Source organism: Calypte anna, chromosome 1 (assembly GCF_003957555.1).
Source record: "Calypte anna isolate BGI_N300 chromosome 1, bCalAnn1_v1.p, whole genome shotgun sequence".
Taxonomy (NCBI): Eukaryota; Metazoa; Chordata; class Aves; order Apodiformes; family Trochilidae; genus Calypte; species Calypte anna.
The window spans coordinates 1,484,973-1,508,156 of record NC_044244.1 but is presented as its reverse complement, the minus strand read 5'-3'; the positions used below and the strand labels follow the sequence as shown (position 1 = coordinate 1,508,156).

Genomic DNA, 23,184 nt, shown 5'->3' with positions numbered 1-23,184 from the left:
AAGGCCATTAGGGGATCAAGACAATCCTGGACCACTCAGCACCTCCCAGGCTCCCCATTTGCCTGGCTCCTCAACCCCCTGGTGCTTAACCAGCCTTTGATGGCTCCTGAAAAGCATCCTGCAACCCTCCCAAAAGTGATGCCTTTGAAAATGGGATGGCAGAGACCCTTCCTACCACTTTCCCAGAGGAAGGAGCCATCATTTCCAGGCACTTGAAGGCTCCTTTCTGCTGACAGAGTGGTGGGAAGGGGTCTCAGCACAAATGAAAATCAAGGCTGATGCAGGGGTGAAATTGATGCCTTTTATTTCCCACTCAGGCCACACAGCAGTGGTGAAAATCCTCCAGGTCTTTGTGTTTCACCCTGGTGTTTCTGATGAGCTGAATTCAGCTCTTAAATGGAGTTATATTTCTCTTCAAGTTGGAGCTTTATTATTATTATTATCATCATCATCATCATTTTCCTACCACTGAACTCATAACACATCTTGCTGTATTGATTGCTCATGGGAAACTTCTTGGTTTCCTTTTTTTGGGTTGGTTTTTTTTTTTTTTGGCTCTATTAATAGAGAACCTTATTTAAAAGCCAGATTAAAGATGATGAACTCGTGCCTGACCTCATGCAGGAGGAGGACTTGGTGGATGTTGTGGCTCTGGTTTGGCAACAAAAGTAGATTTCTTTCTAAATCAGACAAAAAGCTGCATTTTTAAAAGGTTTTTTTTTTTCCAAATACAGAACATCTGCCATGAACTTAAAAAAAGAAAACTTGAGTGCTTGTTTTATTTGATGACTATCTGTTGCTTCAATAAAACATTGTCTAAATGACAGCTTTCCCTTGTAGCTTCTTAAGCAATCCCATTTCCAGTGCTTTTTTTTGTTTTCCTTTTTCTGTTCCACTATCTCAACAGCTGATGTTCTTCTGCCAATGCTCAGAACGTGCTCAGATCCCCTTCTCAGGTGCTTAGAACAGAATCCTGGAGTCATTCTGATTGGAAAAGAGCTTTAAGATCATCAAATCCAACCATTAACTCAGCACTGCCAAGGCCACCCCTGACCCCTGTCTCTCAGCACCACATCTGGGTGGCTTTTCAGTCCCTCAGAGGATGATTTCTCCATCACTTTCCTGGGCCCCTTGTGTCTGAAAACCATTTCAGGGAAGTTTTTCCAGCCTTAACATCTCCTGGAACAACTTGAGAGCTTTTCCTCTTGTCCTAGCACTTGCTACTTTGGGGTAGAGACCATAATCTCATTTTTCATCTTGGGATGAGATCCCATGTCCTGGGCCGATCCTTTTCCACCTCTGCCTTGCAGACTGTTTGATGAGGATCATGATTACTCAATTTGTGTCTAGGGGATGTTTTAGAGCTAAATGCACCCTCTCCATGCCCTGAGCTGACCACACATCACTTGGTAGTGCTGCATCAAGCTCAATCTGTCAAGCCATGCACCTGGGTTGAGTGTATTAATATGGGCTGGGAGCAGCTGGATCAAAATGGTGTTGGACATCATTCAGATCTAGTTATTTCAGAGGAGAACCTGAGGGAGGAAAAAAAGGTGTTCTTGGGCATCTTACCTGCATCATTGTGGCTCAAATCCATGCAGCTCCTTCTTTCCAATCCCACAGTACAACCAGTTCCTGTGCTGACATCTCTGGGATGCTGCAGAGGTGACCAATCTCATCTTCTTGATGCTACAGCCCCCCCATATTGCCAACAACATCCCAGTATTTCCAGATATGAAATACTTGCCTTGAGTCATGGGTTTCCCCAGGTGGGACTCCCCTTGAGCAAGGAAAGGAGAGATTTGCCATCCTCAGCCATAGGAAAATGGATCTGTTGGACAGGAATCTGTTGGAGCCAGTCCAGAGGAGGCCCTGGAGCTGCTGGGAGGGCTGGAGCAGCTCTGCTCTGGAGCCAGGCTGAGAGAGTTGGGGGTGTTGAGGCTGGAGAAGAGAAGGCTGCAATGGGGAGACCTTAGAGCACCTTCCAGTGCCTGAAGGGGCTCCAGGAAAGCTGGGGAGGGACTTGGGACAAGGGCCTGGAGGGATGGGACCCTGCGAGGGGGAAGGGTTTCCAGCTGCAAGAGGGGAGATGGAGAGGAGATCTTGGGCAGGCAGGGAGGGAGGGAGGGAGAGAGAAATTGTTTGGGGTGAGGGTGCTGAGCTTTAGAACCAGGTTGCCCAGGAAAAGAGTCTCTGCCCCATCCCTGGCAGTGTTCAAAGCCAGGTTGGACGGGGCTTGGAGCAATCTGGGAGGGAGGTGTCCCTGCCCATGGCAGGGGGGTTGGAATGAGCTGAGCTTTCAGTTCTCTTCCAAGCCAACCCATTCCAGGCTTCTATTTCTTGGGGAGGGAGGGAGGGAGGGAGAAATTCTTTGGGGTGAGGGTGCTGAGCCCCTGGGTGCCCAGGTTGCCCCCAGAAGCTGTGGCTGCCCCATCCCTGGCAGTGTCTCAGGTCAGGTTGGATGGGGCTTGGAGCAGCCTGGGCTGGTAGGAGGTGTCCCTGCCCATGCAGGGAGTTGGGACTCGATGAGCTTTGAGGTTCCTTCCAACCCAAACCATTCCATGATTCTATGACTGAACCTTCAAGACCAGCAGGGAACTGCTGACCTGGTAAAGACCAAGTGCTTGTTTCCATAAACCTGAGAGCTAAGAGCTTCTTTTGGTTTGTTTTATAACTTTGCTGAGAAGATTACCCAGCTAAAATGTGGATCTGCTTTGCTGGCTCTCAGGGAATGAAGCCACACAGTCATCAGCCAACTAAAATTTTTGGTTTCACACCAAAGTGATCTCTTTGTGCCTTTCAGATCCTTTTTTCTCCCCCTTGAACCTCTGCAGTGAAGCTGTCCTTATGGATTTGTGGTTGCAGCTTTCCCAGCCTCGATGCTTTTACATCAAATATTTAATGGTTGGAAAAGGACACACTGGTTTTTCTGACCTGGATGCTCAACATTTATGCTTCTTTCCCTCCCACAATGAGCACCCCACAGGGCTGCAGTCCCAGTATTGATCTGGGGTACTGGGGTCAGCATTTAGCTTATTATCCTGATTACACTAATTACTCCTCTTCCAGCTTTCCTGCCTCCCACCCACCAGCCTTAAAGGCAGGGGATTGTCATGTAAATAAGTGACCTAATTAGCAGTGCTTTCAAACCATTTTTAAACGAGGATCCCTCATGAGTGATTCCAGGAAATCAAGGGGTTTGTAGAAATAATTCCATGAAGAACCCACTGCCTGCTCCAGTTGGTTCAATGCATTAGGATCTGTTAACCTTTTTTTGAAGAAAATGACTTAAATGTTGTCAAAGATTAATAGTACTAAGTCCACCAGCTTCTCCTTGGTTTGGTAGAGGTGTGGAAAAGGCAAAATAATTTCCAAAACTGCATTATTGGACTCAAAAGTGTGGGTGGTGTTTGATGCCAGCATTGAGTCACTTTGCCATGGGGTGTGAGCTATGGGATTGTTCTGATCTACCCAGCATTTGTACTGGTATGGAACTGGAGGAGATGGCTTTGGGGTTGGATTCAATGACCTTTCCGTGTCCCTTCCAAGCCATAACATTCAGTGATTCTTAAATAAGCAGGAATTGTGGAGAAGTCAGATAACCAGTCTGATGCACCTGATGTTTCTGCTGACTTAAAGGTCAGTTTTGTGCTTGTCTCCTTTCCCTGGAGTGGATCCTCTGTGTTTCCCTTTCTCCAAGCCTCATCCAACCTGGCCTTGAACACCTCCAGGGAGGGGGCAGCCACAACTTCTCTGGGAAACTTGTTCCAGGGTCTCAGCACCCTCAAATTAAAGAATTTCTTCCTACTGTCCAACCTCAATCTCCCTAAATCTCATCTTGCCCCATGAGCTGTAACTTAAAGTTCATTTGAAACTCTGAAATAAAAGAGCCTGAGGGTTGATTGAGTCCTCTCAGCAGTCATGTGGTGTAGGTTTAGTCACAGTTCTGTGGAACACAGCAGTGTTTGGAAAGATAAAGAAAGGTCTTGAATTCTTGTCATGTTGAAAGGTTTGAATTGTGGGATGTTCCTAGAGGGCTGAGGTGGGAAGGGAGCTCAGAGCTCATCTCCTCCAAGCTCCATGGGCAGGGACACCTCTCATCCAGCCCAGGTTGCTCCAAGCCTCATCCAACCTGGCCTTGAACACCTCCAGGGAGGGGGCAGCCACAACTTCTCTGTTGTGGCAATCTGTTCCAGAGTCTCAGCACCCTCCTCCTGAAGAACTTCTTCCTAAGCTCCAGGCTGAACCTCTTCTCCTGCACTTTCAAACCATTTCCCCTTCTCCTAGCACTGGACACTCTTCTGAAAAGTCCCTCTGCAGCCTTCCTGGAGGTTCCCTTCAGGGATTGGGGGCAGCTCTAAGGTCCCCTGGAGTCTGCACAATCCCAGCTCCTCAGCCTCTCCTCCTGGCAGAGCTGCTCCAGCCCCTGGATCATCTCTGTGGCCTCCTCTGGACTCATCCCAACAGATCCATGTCCTTCTTCTGCTGGGGACACCAGCCCTGGATGCAGGATTGGAGGTGGGGGTCTCCCAAGAGCAGAGCAGAGGCTGGGAATCCCCTCTCCTGATCTGCTGGCTGTGCTCCTCTGGATGCATCCCAGGACAGGGTTGTATTTCTGAGCTCCAGGAGCACACTGCTGGCTCACGTTGAGCTTCTCACCAACCAACACCCCCAAATCCTTCTTCTCTCAATTCACTCTGTACCCAGCTTGTAACTGGGACTGACCTGACCTGGATGCACTTGGACTTGCTGAGCTCTGAGGTCCCCCTGGAGTCTTCTCCAGGCTGAACAATCCCAGCTCCTCAGCCTCTCCTCATGGCAGAGCTGCTCCAGCCCCTGGATCATCTTTGTGGCCTCCTCTGGACTCATCCCAACAGATCCATGTCCTTTTTCTGGTGGGGACACCAGCCCTGGACACAGCAACACCAGAACTCTGAAGCACTCTTTATTATCATCTGAGCTGAACTCATCTCCATCAGCTCTTAGGACATGGAACTTTGTATGAAGCAGCTGGCCTGGAAGATTTTTTTTGTTTTCCTTCCTTGTCTTTTGGCTCATTCATTCACAAATGTTGAGAATTTTTTAAAAGGTTTTCTCTGCCTCTTTGAAAGGAGTGAGAAATGGGTAAAGGAATTGGTTTGGGGGTAGATTTCTGGCGCTGGGGGGATTGATGGAGGTGTCTCCATTGACTTCATTGGAGCTGTGGTTTTGCCCTGTCCTTAATGAAAACTGGGTGAAGCACATGGCAGGTTAGGCTGAGCAAGAACAAGGGGAAGGTTGGAAACCATAAAAGAGGCAAAAAATACCTTCCATAACTCAAAAGAAGATGAAGGGCTTTTTATTCAGTTTCTAACTGAAGTCTCTTCTGAGCTAATAGAATTCAGCCCAAGAAATCATATTTCTGAGAGGGGTAGGGAAGGGGAAAGTGACATTATAAATGACTGAAAACATTAAAAAAAATGAACACAGGTGAGTTTTCGTAGTTGAGGAACACTGGAAGAGTAAATCCTGGACTTTCCAAAGAGATCTTTCCCTCCCCATCATCTTCCCCTGTGATAGCTCTCCTGCTCTTAGCTGCACCTGCATGATTTTTCTTCCTTCAGGAAAAAAAACCCCCAAAACCTTCTTTTCTCAGTTTTATAAATGGGCCAATAGGTTTGGGTTGCTTGGTTTTTTTTTTTTCCAAGCCTTTTCCAGACTTGAATACAAAGTATTTCAAGTATTGAGCAACCAAACCTTGCAGCACTTTATTGTGCGACGGAGCCCAAACCTCTCACCACGTTGTTCTGCCTTCCCTCTCTAGTTTAGAGACACCTGTTTTTTTTTTTTTAATTCCTTTCCCAAGGCTGCATATTTGCAGGAAGTAATGGAAAACAAACCACTTTCCGAGGAGTTATTGCCTTTTTTTAAAGTGCTAATTTCCTGGTGAAATTTATGCCTGCCAGCAGAGGCAGCCGAGGAGCTCCGCAGGCAGCTCTAACGAGACAATTCATTAAGTGCCGAGTGTACACACGCCATAAAAAAACATTAATTCACAAAATGAAAAACTAATAGAGTGTTTAGCCTGTTCTTTATCACTGGTGACAGTCTGTGCTCTCCTCATCATTAGTGTTTACTGAACTGATGGGGACTGCAGCCCCAGCCTCCTTATCACCGCTCATCGCAAATGAGGTCGTGATGCTTTTTTTTATTTTTATTTTTCCAGCACACTGCTTTGTCCCCTCTTCCCACACTTGAATTTTAGCCTGAAGGGCAGAAAGGCATGAAAGGAAGGGCTCAATGCCAGCCTTCAGTTTTGTCTTGCTTTTCACAGCTTTCCAGCACAAGTTCTCCTTTCTTCTCCATCCTCATCACAACCTCAAGGAAGAATCTTCCCATACAGTCCTGGTTGCTTCCCTGGGAAGTAGTGGATTCTCCATCCCTGGAGATATTTCCAAAGAGCCTGGATGTGGCACTCAGTGCCATGGGCTGGGAACTGCAGCAGTAGTGGATCATGGGTTGGATTTGATGATCTCTGAGGTCCCTTCCAACCTGGACGATTCTATGATTCTAGTAGGGAACAGACTTAAGTCATTGAATCATTGAATGGTTTGGGTTGGAAAGGATCTTAAAAGGTGATCTTGGTGCAATCTCCTGCCACCTCCCACCAGACCAGGTTTTTCTAAGCCCCATCCCACCTGGCCTTCAACACTTCCAGTGATGGGGCAGCCACAGCTTCTTCACAGGAGCTCAGCACCCTCACCCCAAAGAATGTCTTCCTATCTCATCTCAATCTTCCAACTTTCAGTTTAAAGCCATTCCCCCTCATCCTGTCACTCCAAGCCCTTATTTAAAGTCCCTCCCAAGCTTTTCTGGAGCCCCTTCAGATACTGGAAGGCCTCTGGATGGTCTCTCTGGAGCCTTCTATTCTCCAGGCTGAACAACCCCAACTTAGTAAGTGATTATTACTTAATTATTAAGGGTTTTGCTATAAAAAATATTACTAAGAAGCTCTCCCTGAGCTTGATGTCTATTTACTTCTTCTTGTCCTTTAAGTGTTTGCAGAACTTTGCCCCTTCAGCACCACTGAGTGGTTTTGCCATTGATCCCAGTAAAGGTGAACCAGACCACTGCTATTTAGACAACACCATCCTCCCATGGCTTGGTTGAAAGGTCCTGACCCCTTAAAGCATGTCCTTTGGTGGTATTTGCTTTGTTTTAACAAGAATCCCTGTTCCTACCTGTGTTTTTCTATCAATCAATGTGGTCCCCTGCCCATGGTAAATGTTCCCCATATCTCAGAGCTTTGCAGGGTGAAGGTTTGCAGCCATTCCATGGGTGCTTGGCTTGGGTGGGCACCCTCTGTCATCACCCCTGCTCCCACACTTGTCTGTAGAGACAGATGTCTGTAGCAACAAGCATCTGTAGACAAAGAAGCTCATCTTGGGGTCAAGAATTCATCTTTCCCATGAAGAGGAGGTCAGAGTGGAGATGGCAAGAGCCACCAGAGCTGCCATAGTCCATGGGTTAAGGAACTTTCTTTTGGTTTGGAGACTGTGTGGAGAAAACAGCTGATATCCAAAAGCAAAGTGTTAGATGCCAGATAAATTGAAGGTTGGACTCTTCCAACACAGGCCATCCTCTGATCTTACAGCTCTTGGGAGATGTAATGGTTTTATTTATTTTTTTTCTCTCCGTTTAAAATCTATAAAGAGAGCAATTTAGGGGGGGAAAGGAGCAATGAAGCAATATCTGCATAAACATTTGAAGTATTCAGCCACATCTAGCCCATGGGTCAACACTTCTGAGAGGGAAGATGGAGGATGCCAAACCCCAAATCACCTCAATTCCTGTGGCTCTGAAATGAATCTTGTGAATTTTGGCAGAATCGAGAACTGCAGAATCCCAGAATGGTTTGGGTTGGGAGGGACCTTAAGGATCATCCAGTTCCAACCTCTGGGCATGGCAGGGACACCTCCCACCAGCCCAGGGTGCTCCAGACACCCTGGCCTTGGACACTTCTAGGGATGGGGCAACCTGGGCCAGGGTCTCACCTCCCTCACAAGAATGAACTTCTTCCTAAGAGGTCATCCCAATCTTCCTCTTTTCTTTTAAAGCCATTCCCCCTTGTCCCAAGTCCCTCCCCAGCTTTCCTGGAGCCCCTTCAGGCACTGGAAGGTGCTCTAAGGTCTCCCCATTGCAGCCTTCTCTTCTCCAGCCTCAACACCCCCAACTCTCTCAGCCTGGCTCCAGAGGAGAAATCTTCCATCAAAATACAGTTCCAGATTTTAGAGCTCATTCCAGTCCTTTGTCATAGAATCATGGAATGGTTTGGGCTGAAAGGGACCTCAAAGCTCACCCAGTCCCAACCCCCTGCATGGGCAGGGACACCTCCCACCAGCCCAGGCTGCTCCAAGCCCCATCCAACCTCACCTGAGACACTGCCAGGGATGGGGCAGCCACAACTTCCTTGGACAACCTGGGCCAGGCTCTCCCCACCCTCAAATTCAAGAATTTCCTCCCCATCTCCAACCTCAATCTCCCCTTTCTCTCCAAGTTTTAACCCATTTCCCTTCTCTTCTCCCTACCCCCCGTGTCCAAAGCCCTCCCCCAGCTTTCTTGGAGCCCCTTCAGATATTGGAAGGTTGCTCTAAGCTCACCTGGGAGCCTCCTCTTCTCCAGGCTGAACAACCCCAAGCCCTCAGCCTGGCTTCCCAGGGAGGTGCTCAGCCCTCTGAGCATTTGAGTGGCTCTGCTCTGGACACCTTCCAGGAGCTCTGTGTCCTTCTGGTGTTGGGGACTCCACAACTGGACACAGAGCTCCAGGTGGGCTCTCAGCAGAGCAGAGCAGAGGGGGAGAATCCCCTTCCTTGACTTTCTGTCTCTGCTGCTTTTGATGCAGCCCAGGACCTGCTTGGTTTCTGGGCTGTAAGCACACACTGAGGGCTCTCCTGGAGCTTCTGCTCCACCCCCACCCCCAACTCCTTCTCCTCAGGGCTGTCCTCAATCCTTTCTCCTCCCAACCTTTATTTTCCATAGGATTGCCCTGTGGACCTTGCACTTATTGGACTTCATGCAGTTTGCACAAATCCACTTCTCCAACCTGTCCAGGTCCCTCTGATGTTGCATCTCATCTGCACACCCTACTACCAGACTCTTACCTCCTTTTTAAAAAAAAAACAAAACCACAACTCCATAATCACAGATCTGATTCTTCCCAACTTCTCCCATTGTTTGTCATTGGACTTCTTTTTCCTTTTTAAATCCCAGATATTCTTCTCTCTTTTTGGTGTTGTAAGAGCAATTTTCTCCCCCAGTAGCATCTCCCCCTTGAGATGCCACAAGCTGTAGGAGCTTGAGACAGGGAGAGCTCAAAATTTGTATGGCAGTGATGGATAAAAAGACATTATTCAGGTTTTACACACTGGGAACTAAAGCCTTGACAGAGAAAGTGATGCATGAGATCCCCAGAAAAGTCTCCAACAGAGGGAAGAGTTAACCCAGGGTCTCTAAAGGTGTAACCCATAACAAATTTCTTTTTTCCTTGTGTATACTTTGCATTTTTGGGGGAGTTTCCTCTTCTGCAGAGAAAGAGAGGAAGAAATTCAAATTGAAAAAGCTGTGATCTGGTCCCTGATGTTCCCTGTGGGGCACAGCAAGCATTTTGTACTGCATCTGTTTTTCTAAGAGGGTTTCGTGGGTTTTTTTTACCCCAACAGAGCTGTAAAATTTGTCTGTGAGCTTTTCTTCCCTTTACAAAGCCAACACACATCCTGCTGCATGGAGCCTGGGAATGTCAGGGGTTTATTTCTAAGGTTCAGGAAGCACCAAGAGCCACAGATAGAACCTGCAACCTTAGATTGATTTTGCTCCTTGGTCTATTAAATCATTCAAATCTCTTAGCAGCCACTCTGCCCCAGCCAGGAGCAGGCAGGATGCTCTATTGTAGCCTTTGGTTGGTTCCAGAGGTTTGTTTATGGCCATCAGGGCAGGTTTTGTTTAATATTCCAATTTACATCCCATCGATTTACAAGGCCCAGTCTGTCAAGAGGCACCAGAGTGGAATTGAAAGGCAAAATGATTGAAATCAGGGGTGACAACAAGTGGGTTGAGTTTATTTTTTCTCAGGTTGGCTGGAATGAAACCTTCCTTCTCCTTCAAGGGAGATATTCTGGCTGTGCTTCCAGCAGGCAAGAAGAAAGCCTAAATAAAACTCTGATTATTATCTGGATTCATGGGCAGATGAGTGAAAACAGGGCCCTTTTCACCCAAATTGCTCTAGGATTCTAGGGAATTCCACTGCCCATGATAAGGGCCACTGGAACAAGGTGTTGGCCACCAACCTTTGGGTATTTTGGTGGCCAGGAGGGCTCATGCTCAACGTGGGTAATGAAGGAGGAGAAGGGGAGGAAGAAGTGGATGGCTGTTGATCTGCTGTCCTGTTTTCCCAACATTCCAGCTGGAGAGATCTCAAGCAGAGGGTTCAGAGGGTTCTCTGGGGTGTTGAAGGTCCATGCACCAACTCCAAGTGATCCTTTGCCCCGAGAGCTGCCAAACTCCAAAGCCACCTCCAAATTACAGGTGGTTTGGGTTTTTTTTTTCTTTTTTCCTCCAAAGCCCCTTAATAATTTAGGCTCTGATTATTTTTTGCTGCTACAGCTGTAGGGCTGTGTTGCCAAGAATGATGGATTTCAACTGCCTTGAGTGAGACTTAAAAAAAAATGGGATTTTCTCCTTGCCTGTGAAATGCAGGTCCAAAGAAGGAGAAAGGAAGATTGATGGGCTCTGAAAGGCTTCCTTGGATCTCAAAAAGCAAAAGTACACTTCAAATCAGCCTGGATTCCTCACCCCAGCACCTGACCTGGTTTTAAAACCAAGCTTTAAAGCCACCAGTTCTTCTGGCTTTAAAATAAGGAACCAAACTCTCCCCATTTCCCTCCTCCTCTTATCTCCACTGACAAACATAATTACAGCTTCACTTAAGTCGCTGCAAATGAGTTCTGGAGGGGAGAAAAATGGGGTTTATATCTCTCAGCTGCAGAAATGAGCTGACTCTTGTGGTTTGGATGATGGGTCCATCCATCTCTACCACTTGCAGAGAGGCATCAGCACTGGAGCGAGCTGGGACCAGCAGCTGGGGAGAGAATTCTTCCAGCCAGTCCCTCTCCAGGGCTGAGGTTGATAAAAACTTCCCAAAATGTAGGATTTTTTACAAAAAGGAGATTTATTTTTTTTTTCCCCCATAATAAAGATGAGCTTTTCCACTTTATACCATGGCCAAATAAACACACCTAGACCTGGTCCCAGAGGTCTCCCAAATGATCCAAAAGTCCCCTCCAGGGAAACAAACATCACTTGGAGGTCTCCCAGGTGCAAGGTGGACAAACAGCTCTTCCAAATCACTTCCCTGGAGTCATCTCTTAATCCCATGATCTGGGAATGAGAAGCTGTGTAAATAAACCCCTCACTCCCTCACTGATAATTTCATTTTCTTTGTGGGAGAGGTCTCAGTGATGAGAGAAGGGCTGGGAAGGGGTGAAGTGAGCTGGGGAGGTGCCATCCAGGTCATTCCCACTCCCCTTGGGTGGATTGTTGGATTGTTGCTCTCATTTCTTTCTTTATTTCTCTGTTATACTCCAGGCCAGTTAATTCTTTTCAGCAGTATTTGCCAGGCTATGATTTTCCCTGCCATTTTCCTTGGTTTAAAAATAAAAAAAAAATCATAAATACCACTGTGATTGCAGCAGGAGTTAGGGAAAAAGGCTCCTTCCAAGAGCCAGGATTTACACAGCTTCACCCATCCACGTTTTTCTCTGCTGTAATTCACAGTACATTGAGTTGCACAAACAGGCTCTTTACTGTGTGCAGTCTTTTCCTTTTGTTTGGTGGCACCTTTCCTTTCCTTTCCTTTCCTTTCCTTTCCTTTCCTTTCCTTTCCTTTCTTCCTTTCCTTTCCTTTCCTTTCCTTTCCTTTCCTTTCCTTTCCTTTCCTTTTTTCCTTTCCTTTCCTTTCCTTTCCTTTCCTTTCCTTTCCTTTCCTTTCCTTTCCTTTCCCTCCCTTCCCTTTCCCTTTCCTTCCTATCCAGTTCTTCTTTGGCATCTGCAGAAGTGTAAGGAATTTTTGTGCAAGAAAAGAAGAGGAGAGAGATTTCTCAGAGCCAGCAGATCAATTGCCTCCACCCTTCAGGTGTGAAGCAATCCTAAAAAAAACAAGAAAGAAAGAAAAAAGGAAAAAAAGAAAAAAAAAAATCATTTAAAATCAGTTCTGGCAAAGTATTCCCTGGGAGGAGTGGGAAAGCTGAGGAGGGACTTTTAACAAGGGAGTGATGGGATGAGAGGGAATGGCTTTAAACTGGAAGAGAAGAGATTTAGGTTGAACATTAGGAAGAAATTATTTAATTTGAGGGTGGGGAGACCCTGGAACAGGTTGCCCAGAGAAGTTGTGGCTGCCCCATCCCTGGCAGTGTCCAAGTATTTTTTTTTTTCTTTTTAAGAGGTTTCAGTGGGAGGGAAACAGCTGCTCCTTGACCAACTCATACCAGCTGCCTAATTTTTAATTGCTTTCCTGATGAAGAGCTGTGTTGATTTAACAAAGAAAACCTCCCAGATGCCTCTGGAGGGCTGGGGGCAGGCAAAGACTCCCTGGATATCAGATGGGGAAGTCTTTGGTGAACAAAAAAGAACCATTTTCCCCTTTGGGGCTGAGCTTTGGCTCCTGAATTCCTCCTCTCTGACTCCCAAGCACAGCAAGAGAAATATTCCTGGATCCTGCAGCTACTCCTCACCCCAGAGCATTATTTTCCCAAGCAAATGTATCCTGGTGGTTGATGAAACCCCTCAGGATTCACTCTGGAGTTCAATCAGGAGTTTCCTGCTTTGTAGGCTCCCAAATTCCTGATTTTATGGCTCAGGCAAAGGTGGGAGGGAAAACCATCCAGTTGGGATGGAAGCAGATGGGATGCTCTGGTTGTTAAAACTCAGAAGCATTGATGAAATAGCTGACAAATGGATATTTTCTTCTTTTCCTAGCCATGTCTCCTGGCCAGGACAGTCATGCCAGCATGGAACATTTTCCTGCATCTGAACAGATCCTGCAAACCCTGAGTGAGCTGGCCAGGGCTTTCCAAGAGATGGCTGATCGCTGCCTGCTGGTCCTGCATTTGGAAGTCAGGTAAAAACCCCTGAATTTAGGGATTTGGGGGTCAGCTGGAGAGTTTTTAGGTGAAGATTGCATCCAGGGTGCATCTTACAGCACCTGAGAGAGATTTACCCTCAGGAAGATATCAAAGGGCAGTCCAGAAACACCAGATCCCATCAGCATGGAAGGCAAAACATGAGGCAAGACAGCAGAAGGGAAAATACCCAGGGAGTTCCATGCCTTCTGTGTTAAAGACCAGGAAAAATGGGGTTTGGGGATTTAGAAACTTCCACAATGATGTTTTCATAGTCCAACAGGCATTTGCACATCTCTAAGCTTTGGATTGCAAATCAGAGCTTTTCTTATTACTACTTTTTCAATTAGATACAGAAACTGGGGAACCAGCTGGATTTTTTTTTTATTTTATTTTATTTTTTAAAGGGATGGATGATTTTCTGATGTCTCTGATTTCTCATGCCAAGATCAAAGGCAGCAAATCACTTTCTTCAGGCCACCAGGTGTCCATTGTAGGGCTGGGAAGACATTTTTCCCTTTATGCATTGTGTCAGCCAGGTGTCTTTTCATTGCTTCCTTTTTCTCTGGAGCATCAAATAGATGTCAGAGACAGGCAAGAAGACAAGATGGACCATCAGTTTGTTCTGCTGTGACACATCCCAAGCTACTTTGTGTCCTTGTCTACGTTGCCAGAGCTCTGGTGAAGCAGTTTGTAGCTTTAAAAATAATAATAAAAAAATAATAGCACATTAGTTATTGTCAGCAGTCCTTCAGCCTGCTATCCATCATCTGCTGGGGACTTGATTGCTGGCATCACAGATGAGCTGAGCTTGGAAGGATTGGAGGAAAAGATGAAGGTGTGGAAATGGAGCAGCTTTCCAGCTGGGAGGGCAAGGGATGTGATGCCCAAGCTCTCCCAGCCTCGTGGTTTGGGCAGCAGCCTAAATGGGTTTCTGGCCTCAGTCCTCTGTGGTTTCCCATCCACATTTGGGGTTGGCAGAAGTCACTGCAAATGTGGGTCAGGAAACAACTGGTGCTCTGATTTTAGAGCAGATCTCTGCCCACCTCCTCTGGAGCCCCTGCTTGGCCTCATGGAAACCTTCCAATATCTGAAGGTGCTCCAAGAAAGCTGGGGGAGGGCTTTGGACACAGGGGGGTAGGGAGAGGAGAAGGGAAATGGGTTAAAACTTGGAGAGAAAGGGGAGATTGAGGTTGGAGATGGGGAGGAAATTCTTGAATTTGAGGGTGGGGAGAGCCTGGCCCAGGTTGTCCAAGGAAGTTGTGGCTGCCCCATCCCTGGCAGTGTCTCAGGTCAGGTTGGATGGGGCTTGGAGCACCCTGGGCTGGTGGGAGGTGTCCCTGCCCATGCAGGGGGTTGGGACTGGATGAGCTTTGAGGTCCCAACCTAAATCATTCCATGATTCTGTGGCAAAGGACTGGAATGAGCCCTAAAATCTGGAACTGTATTTTGATGGAAGATACCTCCTCTGGAGCCAGGCTGAGAGAGTTGGGGGTGTTGAGGCTGGAGAAGAGAAGGCTGCAATGGGGAGACCTTAGAGCACCTTCCAGTGCCTGAAGGGGCTCCAGGAAAGCTGGGGAGGGACTTGGGACAAGGGCCTGGAGGGATGGGACCCTGCAAGGGGGAAGGGTTTCCAGCTGCAAGAGGGGAGATGGAGAGGAGATCTTGGGCAGGCAGGGAGGGAAGGAGGGAGGGAGAAATTCTTTGGGGTGAGGGTGCTGAGGTTGCCCAGGTTGCCCCCAGAAGCTGTGGCTGCCCCATCCCTGGCAGTGTCTCAGGTCAGGTTGGATGGGGCTTGGAGCACCCTGGGCTGGTGGGAGGTGTCCCTGCCCATGCAGGGGGTTGGAACTGGATGAGCTTGAAGGTCCCTTCCAACCCAGAGAAGGAGACTCCACAACCTCTCTGGGCAGCCTGTTCCAGGATATTTCACCCAGGTATCAGTTTAGCTTTGTTTCCCTGACATGAAATTCAGAAGAACCCAACCAACCTCCTGTCCTTGTTGAGTAATGTGGATGAAACCTCTAAAGGTTGGAGAAAAATAGTGAAATATATAAAATTATTACTTAATAACTACTTTTTAAATGTTTAATGACTATATAATACTACTCAAGCATACTTAAGTTATATAAAATAACTTGATACCAGTTTATTTGCAACACCCTAATAGGTGATTTGAATGACTTTCCCCTTGGTTGGTGGTATGCTGGTTGGGTTTGTTGCCTTCAGCCCTACCAGGTCAGTGAACAGAAAAGAAAAAACCTGTCATGGTGTTAAATGCTTGGGAACAGGCCCAACCTTGGCCTGCCAATTGTCATTTCATGTTCCCTGTCTTGCTCCTACCAGTTACAACTGTTCTTGGGTCTTTATGGTATGTAGGAGTTATTTGAATGGAAGTGCTGGTGAACCAGCACCTGTGAGCATGGTGAAAATGCATTTGCCCACATAACTGGGATGATTTAGGCCAGAGCTGTTAATAAAAGGCCCTTTGTATTCACTCACATCATGATAGGCCAATGACACTTCAAGAGGAGGATGGGTTGAACACCAGCATCGCCACCTCCTTCCTGCAATCACCGTTTTTCACTTGCTTGAAAGAAAACAAGAAGGCAACACCTTGGCTACCCAATGCCTGAATGTCAGGGTTGTTGCATTGAAAAATCTCTCTCTCTTCTGTCTCACAGAGTTCATTGCTTTCATTACCTGATCCCCTTGGCCAAACAAGGGAATTATGCTATCGTTGCCAACGTGGAGAGCATGGACTATGACCCCCTCGTTGTCCGCCTCAACAAGGACATCAGTGCCATTGAGGAAGCCATGAGTGCCAGCCTCCAGCAGCACAAGTTCCAGTACATCTTTGAAGGTCAGGCATTTAACAGAAGAGTTGTCTTCTGAGGAAATAGTTGATTCTCAGCCCCAAACCATTCCGGGCTCCTTTTGGTGGTTGGGGACACCGAGGGTCCTCGTGTCACCTGCAGAATGAAAAGTGGGACCCACTCAGACAAGAGGCACTAAAACCCTCTGTTGTTTCCATGTCATTTCTGGGACTGTGTGGCTGAATAGCTGAGTCACAGCTATTTTGGGTGGGGGTTTCCTCTTCTGAAGAGAAAGGGAGTAAGAAATTAAAATTGAAAAAGCTGTGAACTGGTCCCTGATGTCTGGGTGACCTTTAAGATCATCAAGTCCCACTGTTTACCCAGCACTGCCAATCTACTGCTAAACCATGTCCCTCAGCACCACATCTACACAGCTTTTAAATCCCTCCAGGGACTTTTATGACTGCCCTGGGCAGCCTGACAACTTTTTCAGTGAAAAAAATTGTTTCCAGTCTCCAATCTAAACCTCCCCTGGTGCAACTTGAGGCCGTTCCCTCTTGTCCCATTGCTTGTTCCTTGGGAGAAGAGGCAAACACCCAACTTACCCCAACCTCCTTCCAGGGAGTTTTAGAGAGCCAGAAGGTCTCCCTTCAGCATCCTTTGCTCCAGGATCAACACCCTCAACCCCTCCTCTGCAGATTTGTGCTCCAGACCCTTCCCCAGCTCCATTCCCTTCTTCTTCTCAACCCCTCCAACCCCTTCTGAACTGACCCCAGGATTGGAGGTGCAGCCTCCCCAGTGCCCAGCACAGGGGGACAATCCCTTCCCTGTCCCTTCTGGCCACAGCAGTGCTGGGACAAACCCAAATATTAGAGAGAAGCCCAAGCTGAGCAGGAAAGCAGTGAGATGATGGACGTGCAGGATGGTTCTTCTTGGGGAAGGACGTGTGTATGTATGACAAGCACAGCTCTATTAGAGCACAGCTTCTCTCCAAAATGGAGCCATTCCCATTTCTAAAATTGCATTTAGAGAACATTAGCTCTTCTGATGTCTCATCTGTTGTGATTACCTTGGAGAATACCAATCATGGCTTGATTCAACTCCCCTGTATTTATTCGTGGTGCTGACGCACGGTGCCCTTGCCTGGCTGCCAGGAGCCATCTCCCTTTTTCTGTGGTCACTGTTCAAAGTCAGGGGATGGTGGGGGCTGGAGATGCACCCTTTATCAACATCTCAGCAGGGATGACTTACTCTGGCGACTGGTTTTCTCATCCTGGAGAATCAGAGACTAATTTAGGTTGGAAGGGACCTCTCAAGGTCATCCAGGACACCCCCAACCAGATCAGGATGCTCAGAGCCTCCTCAATCCTTGGATATCTCCAGGGATGAGGCCTCAACCACCTCTCTGGCTTTCAGTATCTGTTTATGTCCCCTCCATGTAGCCCCTGGTGGAGCATTTTTTAATCAGATGTTTTCTGAGCTGCTTGAATCAAAGGGAGTGAGCCCAGCACCCAGTAAGCTCCTCTTACAGCTCAGATCTTCTGGGTCTGTTCCAGGAGAGTAAAGCAGATCCAGACAGAGCCATGGGGACTCTTTGCACCTCACTAAACCATGAGGATGGAATTCCTACACTCCTTGATGTAATGCTGGCACCCCTTCAGTCCACTTTTGGGCTTCACACCCACCCTGTTCATCCTACATGAACTTATTTTCTTACTCCTGACTTTTAATTGATGTGGAGTCGTGTACAGAGCTGTGTAGTGGACAAATAAAGCTGGGGTGGAGTTTTTTTAATATTTGAAATGTGACATGAGTGGATACATCATTCCTGTGGCTGGCTGTGACTTATGGATCCAGCTAGAGGAGGGGAGATTGAGATTGGAAGTTAGGAAGAAGTTCTTCCCCATGAGGGTGGTGAAGAGGTTGCCCAGAGAGGTGGTGGAAGCCCCATCCCTGGAAGTTTTTAAGTTTGGATGGGGTTTGGTGCAACCTGGGCTGGTGGAAGGTGTCTCTGCCCATGCAGGGGGTTGGAACTGGATGAGCTTTGAGGTCCCTTCCAACCCAAACCATTCCAGGATTCTATTTCTTGGGGAGGGAGGGAGAAATTCTTTGGGGTGAGGGTGCTGAGCCCCTGGTTGTCCAGGTTTTCCAAGGAAGTTGTGGCTGCCCCATCCCTGGCAGTGTCTCAGGTCAGGTTGGATGGGGCTTGGAGCAACCTGGGCTGGTGGGAGGTGTCCCTGCCCATGCAGGGGGTTGGAACTGGATGAGCTTTGAGGTCCCTTCTCTGAAGATTCTCTGGTTCTGTGACTTTTTAACAGCTGGCTGTGACCTTCAGCAGCAGAGGAATGATGGAACCATCCTTCAGACCCAAGAAACTGCTCAGGATTGATGGGAGGGAGGTTGTGCAGGGAGGGCATTGAAATGCAGAACATTTCTGCTCCTCTGGACTCTGAGTTTACCAGGGAAAAAATACCACTTTTAGTAACAGAATCAAATCCTATCATTCTGTAGGAGCAGTAGCAGCCCATTGCTCTGCCCAGGAGAGGGAGGAACTGAAAGGGAGATGCTGCAAAGCCTGGTGATAAATCTGGGAGTGCCCTGGAAGTCTCAGCAGCTGCAATAATGCAACTTTGAGGTTTTGTACTATTTGGAAGTGGGTTTGGTGTTTTTTTATTAAAGAAAGAAACCTTGTGGGAAGTCCTCTTGAAATGCACAAGGCTCTTTTCCATGTCATCTGCTGTTCCAGTTCCCATGTACCACATAAGAGAGCTGCTTAATGGGGTTTATGTTGAATTATTGTCACTAAATATCTTCCTCTTGTGCTGTTCCTCTTTGTTTTTCTTCTCCCCCTTGCAGGTTTGGGCCACCTGATTTCCTGCATCCTCATCAATGGTGCCCACTACTTCAAACGTATCAGTGAATCCGGGATCAAGAAAATGTGTAGGAACATCTTCATCCTCCAGCAAAACCTGACCAACATCACCATGTCCAGAGAAGCTGACCTAGACTTTGCAAGGTGAGCAGAGAGCCCCACGTTCTGTTTCTTCCTCTTTTGCTGGCTGCAGACACAGGGGTAGCTCCTTCCAAAAGGTTTTCCACTCTTCTGGGTACCTGGGTGGGTATCCAGGAGGTGTTTAACCTATAGAAATATTCCTAATATTCACTTTGTTGAGGAGCATTCAGAGGTTTTGGGCATCACTTGGCCTTGAGCTCCAAGTGGAGCTCAGTACCAAAGCTTTGAGGTTTCCTGGTGGGATGGTTCTCCTAAAACCAAAACCCAGGCAAAGGAAAGCTTCTAGGTGTAGGGTTTGGGTGGAACTGAAACTGGATGACTCTGAGCCCTGGATTCATGCTCACAGAAATGGTTTGCTTCATGGAAGGCTTAAACTTTGATCAGCTCCCAGTGTGAACTTCAGGGATGCCAGGTGCTGTCTCCCTTCATGTTCTATTGCTCTTAAAATAATAAGTAAAACCAAAAATGGATCCCCCTGCAAGTTTCTCATCCATGTTGCTCCTTCATTCACTTATGGGAAATAAGCAAACATGGAATGATGAGGAATTCTGTGATTCTATCAGTGCTTTGCACTTGGATTTAGGGTGCTGGGATTGTTCAGCCTGGAGAAGGCTCCAAGGAGACCTTAGAGCACCTTCCAGTGCCTGAAGAGGCTCCTGGAAAGCTGGAGAGGGACTTGGGACAAGGGCCTGGAGCCATAGGAGAAAAGGGGGATGGTTTTAAGCTGGAAGATGGATGATGAGGGTGGTGAAACACTGACACAGGTTGCTCAGAGAGTCCTCATCCCTGGAGCTGTTCAAGGCCAGGTTGGGAGGGCTTGGAGCAACCTGATCCAGCTGAAAATTTCCCTGCTCATTGTAAGGGGGGGTTTGGAGTAGATGAACTTGAGAGGCCCCTTCCAACCCAACCCATTGAATGATTCCATTGGCTGATGCTGAGCCCCAGAAATAGCCAAAGGAAGAATATGGACTAAAGGGATGGATGAAATGTCAGAGCTTCATGTGACACTGGGAGATGTCCCAGCAGAAACACTGGAAGTAGTTGGTGTCATCCTTTGGCTCTTGGAGACTGAATTATGGGAGAAGAAAAAACTCCCTGGGATGAGAGAGAGTGAGGGCCTCATTTATGTTCTCATATGGGAAATGAGCTCATTATTGAATTAGTTTCTTCCTAATAACATTGACATGGAGAAGTTATGAATGCTGAGGCCTGGAGGAGGGAGAAGAAAGAAAAATCCATTACTAACTCTCTGAGGAATAAAGTTCCCAAATTCAATCTCTCCTTTTTTTTTAATGATTTTTTTTTCCCCTCCCGATCTGTTGAGATGCTAAATAAATTAGCCCAGGTTTTTTTGGCAGGCAGAACAGAGCTTGAACATGTGCTGACTGCAACTGGCACCCAAATAATGAAATGCTGACCATGAGCTGCTGGAAGCTGGCAGGAGAAATCTGGTCATTTTCTGGAAAGGTCTTGAAGAGCCAGGGAGCTCAGAGTGGTGGTGAGGAATAATTTGATGTGGAATGTGATGGGAAAGGGGAGGAGGGACATTTTCCCCCCTCCCAATCTCAGTTGGTGGGTGACAGGGCAGAGCAGAAGGTCCCACGAGATCCTTCATAGAGGAATTAGGTGGCAAAAAATGTTTCTCCTGCAATTGGAGCTCCCTGGAGGATCCAGGGCTGTGGAGCTCAAAAGAGGTGCCTGAGCTTTTTCATAGAATTCTAGAATTGGCTGGGTTGGAAGGGACCTCAGAGATCATCAAGTCCAACCCTTGATCCACTCCCACTGCAGTTCCCAGCCCATGGCACTCAGTGCCACATCCAGGCTCTTTGGAAAGATCTCCAGACACGGAGAATCCACTACTTCCCTGGGCAGCCCATTCCAATGCCTGATCACCCTCTCCAGAAAGAAATTCTTTCGAATCTCCAACCTAAACCTCCCCTGGCACAACTTGAGACCCTGCCCTCTTGTCTTGCTGAGAGTTGCCTGGGAAAAGAGCCCAACCCCCCCCTGGCTCCAACCTCCTTTCAGGGAGTTGGAGAGAGTGATGAGGTCTCCCCTGAGCCTCCTCTTCTCCAGCCTCAACACCCCCAGCTCCCTCAGCTTCTCCTCACAGGATCTGTGCTCCAGTCCCTTCACCAGCCCAGTTGCCTCCTTTGGACCTGCTCCAGCACCTCAATCTCCTTCCTGAGGGCTGAGGGGCCCAGAACTGGACACAGGACTCAAGCTGTGGCCTCCCCAGAGCTGAGCACAGGGGCAGAATCCCTTCCCTGGACCTGCTGGCCACGTTGTTCCTGAGCCAGCCCAGGATGCCATTGGCCTTCTTGGCCACCTGGGCACACTGCTGGCTCCTGTTCAGCTTCCTGGCAATCCAGACTCCCAGGTCCCTTTCTGCCACTCTGTGCCCAGCCTGGAGCTCCCCATGGGGTTGTTGTGGCCAAAGTGCAGGACCCGGCCCTTGGGATGTTGAACCTCATCCCGTTGGGATCAGCCCAACTCTCCAGTCTGTCCAGGTCCCTCTGCAGAGCCCTCCTGCCTTCCAGCTGATCCACACTTCCCCCCAGCTTGGTGTCATCTGCAAACTTGCTGATGATGGACTCAATCCCCTCATCTAAATCATCAATAAAGATATTGAACAGCACTGGGCCCAACACTGATCCCTGGGGGACACCACTAGTGACCGGCTGCCAACTGGATGCAGCCCCAGAGGAGCATCACAGATTTACAGAGTTTTAGGGGGTGGAAAAGACCTCTGGAAATTATCCAGACCCCTTGGCAGAGCAGGTTCACCTGGAGCAGGTTGCAGAGGAAGACATCCAGGTGGATTTCAGCTGCTTTGCTATACCTGTGATAGAGAGGCCTTCCCATAATATGAATTCAACAACATTTCTTTGGAGCTTTCATGGCTTTTGGGGGCAGACTTCTGTGATCTGGAGAGTATGTTTGATTCTTTTGTTCTTCAGATGACTCCTGGATGCTTATTATCCAGCTTCTTATGCACACACAAGTCTGGAGCATCCAATCCCTGCCCTGCTCACCTGAATTTTAAATTACCCAAGCAAGTTCTCCTCTTACCCTGGGGACTCCAGTTACTGAGGTCTGTTCAGTTTCTAAAATAAACATAAAACAGTTCACATAAAATGACATCAATGCAGAATAAAAGCAATTTGTACCTCTGTGATGCAGCTCATACAGGAATCTGTAAATTCTTTGCACCACAGCTTAATTTATCAGTTTTCCCTTTTTTTTTAAAGATGAGCAATGGAAAAGCAGTGGATATTTCCATATACAGGAGCAGTGGTGGAGATGATGGGGAAATAATCACTCCCCTGCTCTTCTTTCCTTCCTGGTAATGGGGAAAATTCCCTCCTTGCATCACTTCTTCAGGGACCAGGACTGAGTGGGAAAGGAAATTTCTGGAGGATCCAACCCAGCTTAGGATTCACTGCCCCATCCCTGCTCTTTGCATTTGCCCTTGTGCAAACCAGAATCAGAGAATCCTCTTGATTGGAAAAGAACTTTAAAGATTATCAAGTCCAACCAGTAATCTAACACTGCCACTTCTCATCTGTGTCCTTCAATAATTCAACATTTACCCTGATTTCTTTAAGGAACTTGAGTAGAAGTCAGAGGCTTCCTTGGTCAGGGAAAACCATAATGAGTTTTTTTGGTTTTTTTTCTCCACCCACACCAAAAAATAGATTTTCTTAGGTAGTTATGGACCTCCAGGTTGGATCATTCTGGTTCATTCTCCCCCTGGACAGTCAGTTTGATGCCCCTGTTGCTCCCTGGGCCTTTTGATGTCTTTGTCCTTGAGTGTGACACTCAGGATTTGAGAAGCAATCAACCCTAATTAACCATTGATCCCTTGCCCTTAATTCCATCACTCCCCATACACCAAATTTTAATTCTGGAACAGGTTGTGTCCTTTCCTGGAAGTGGATTCATTTAAAATCCAATGTTTTTACAGGAAGGACCAGAGCATCTGAGAAAGGGCTGAAAGACTTTCAAGCTTTGCCTGGGTGGTTTTGAGTATTTTGGGGTATTTTGCTTTTGGGTTTGGGGTTTTTATTTCACTTCTAATATATTCTTCAAGGCTTTTTTTGGGCCCATCTCCCTGGACATCCCTTTTCTCCTCCATCTCTGTGGCTTAGGCAATAGAAACCCCAAGAAAAGAAGCTGGAAGGAGAAGATTTTTCTCCTCTGAAGC

General features: G+C 47.5%; 1 protein-coding gene across 2 annotated transcripts in view; it reads left to right on the top strand.

Moving 5' to 3' along the window:
* Positions 1-23,184, top strand: part of EXOC4 (exocyst complex component 4) — a 445,477-nt gene that overhangs the window by 387,446 nt on the left and 34,847 nt on the right. For both annotated transcript variants that reach the window (XM_030457542.1, XM_030457550.1), the window contains 3 exons: positions 13,009-13,150; positions 15,833-16,011; positions 18,821-18,980. In XM_030457542.1, the coding sequence (XP_030313402.1) occupies positions 13,009-13,150; positions 15,833-16,011; positions 18,821-18,980 (481 nt within the window). The remainder of the gene's footprint in view (positions 1-13,008; positions 13,151-15,832; positions 16,012-18,820; positions 18,981-23,184) is intronic.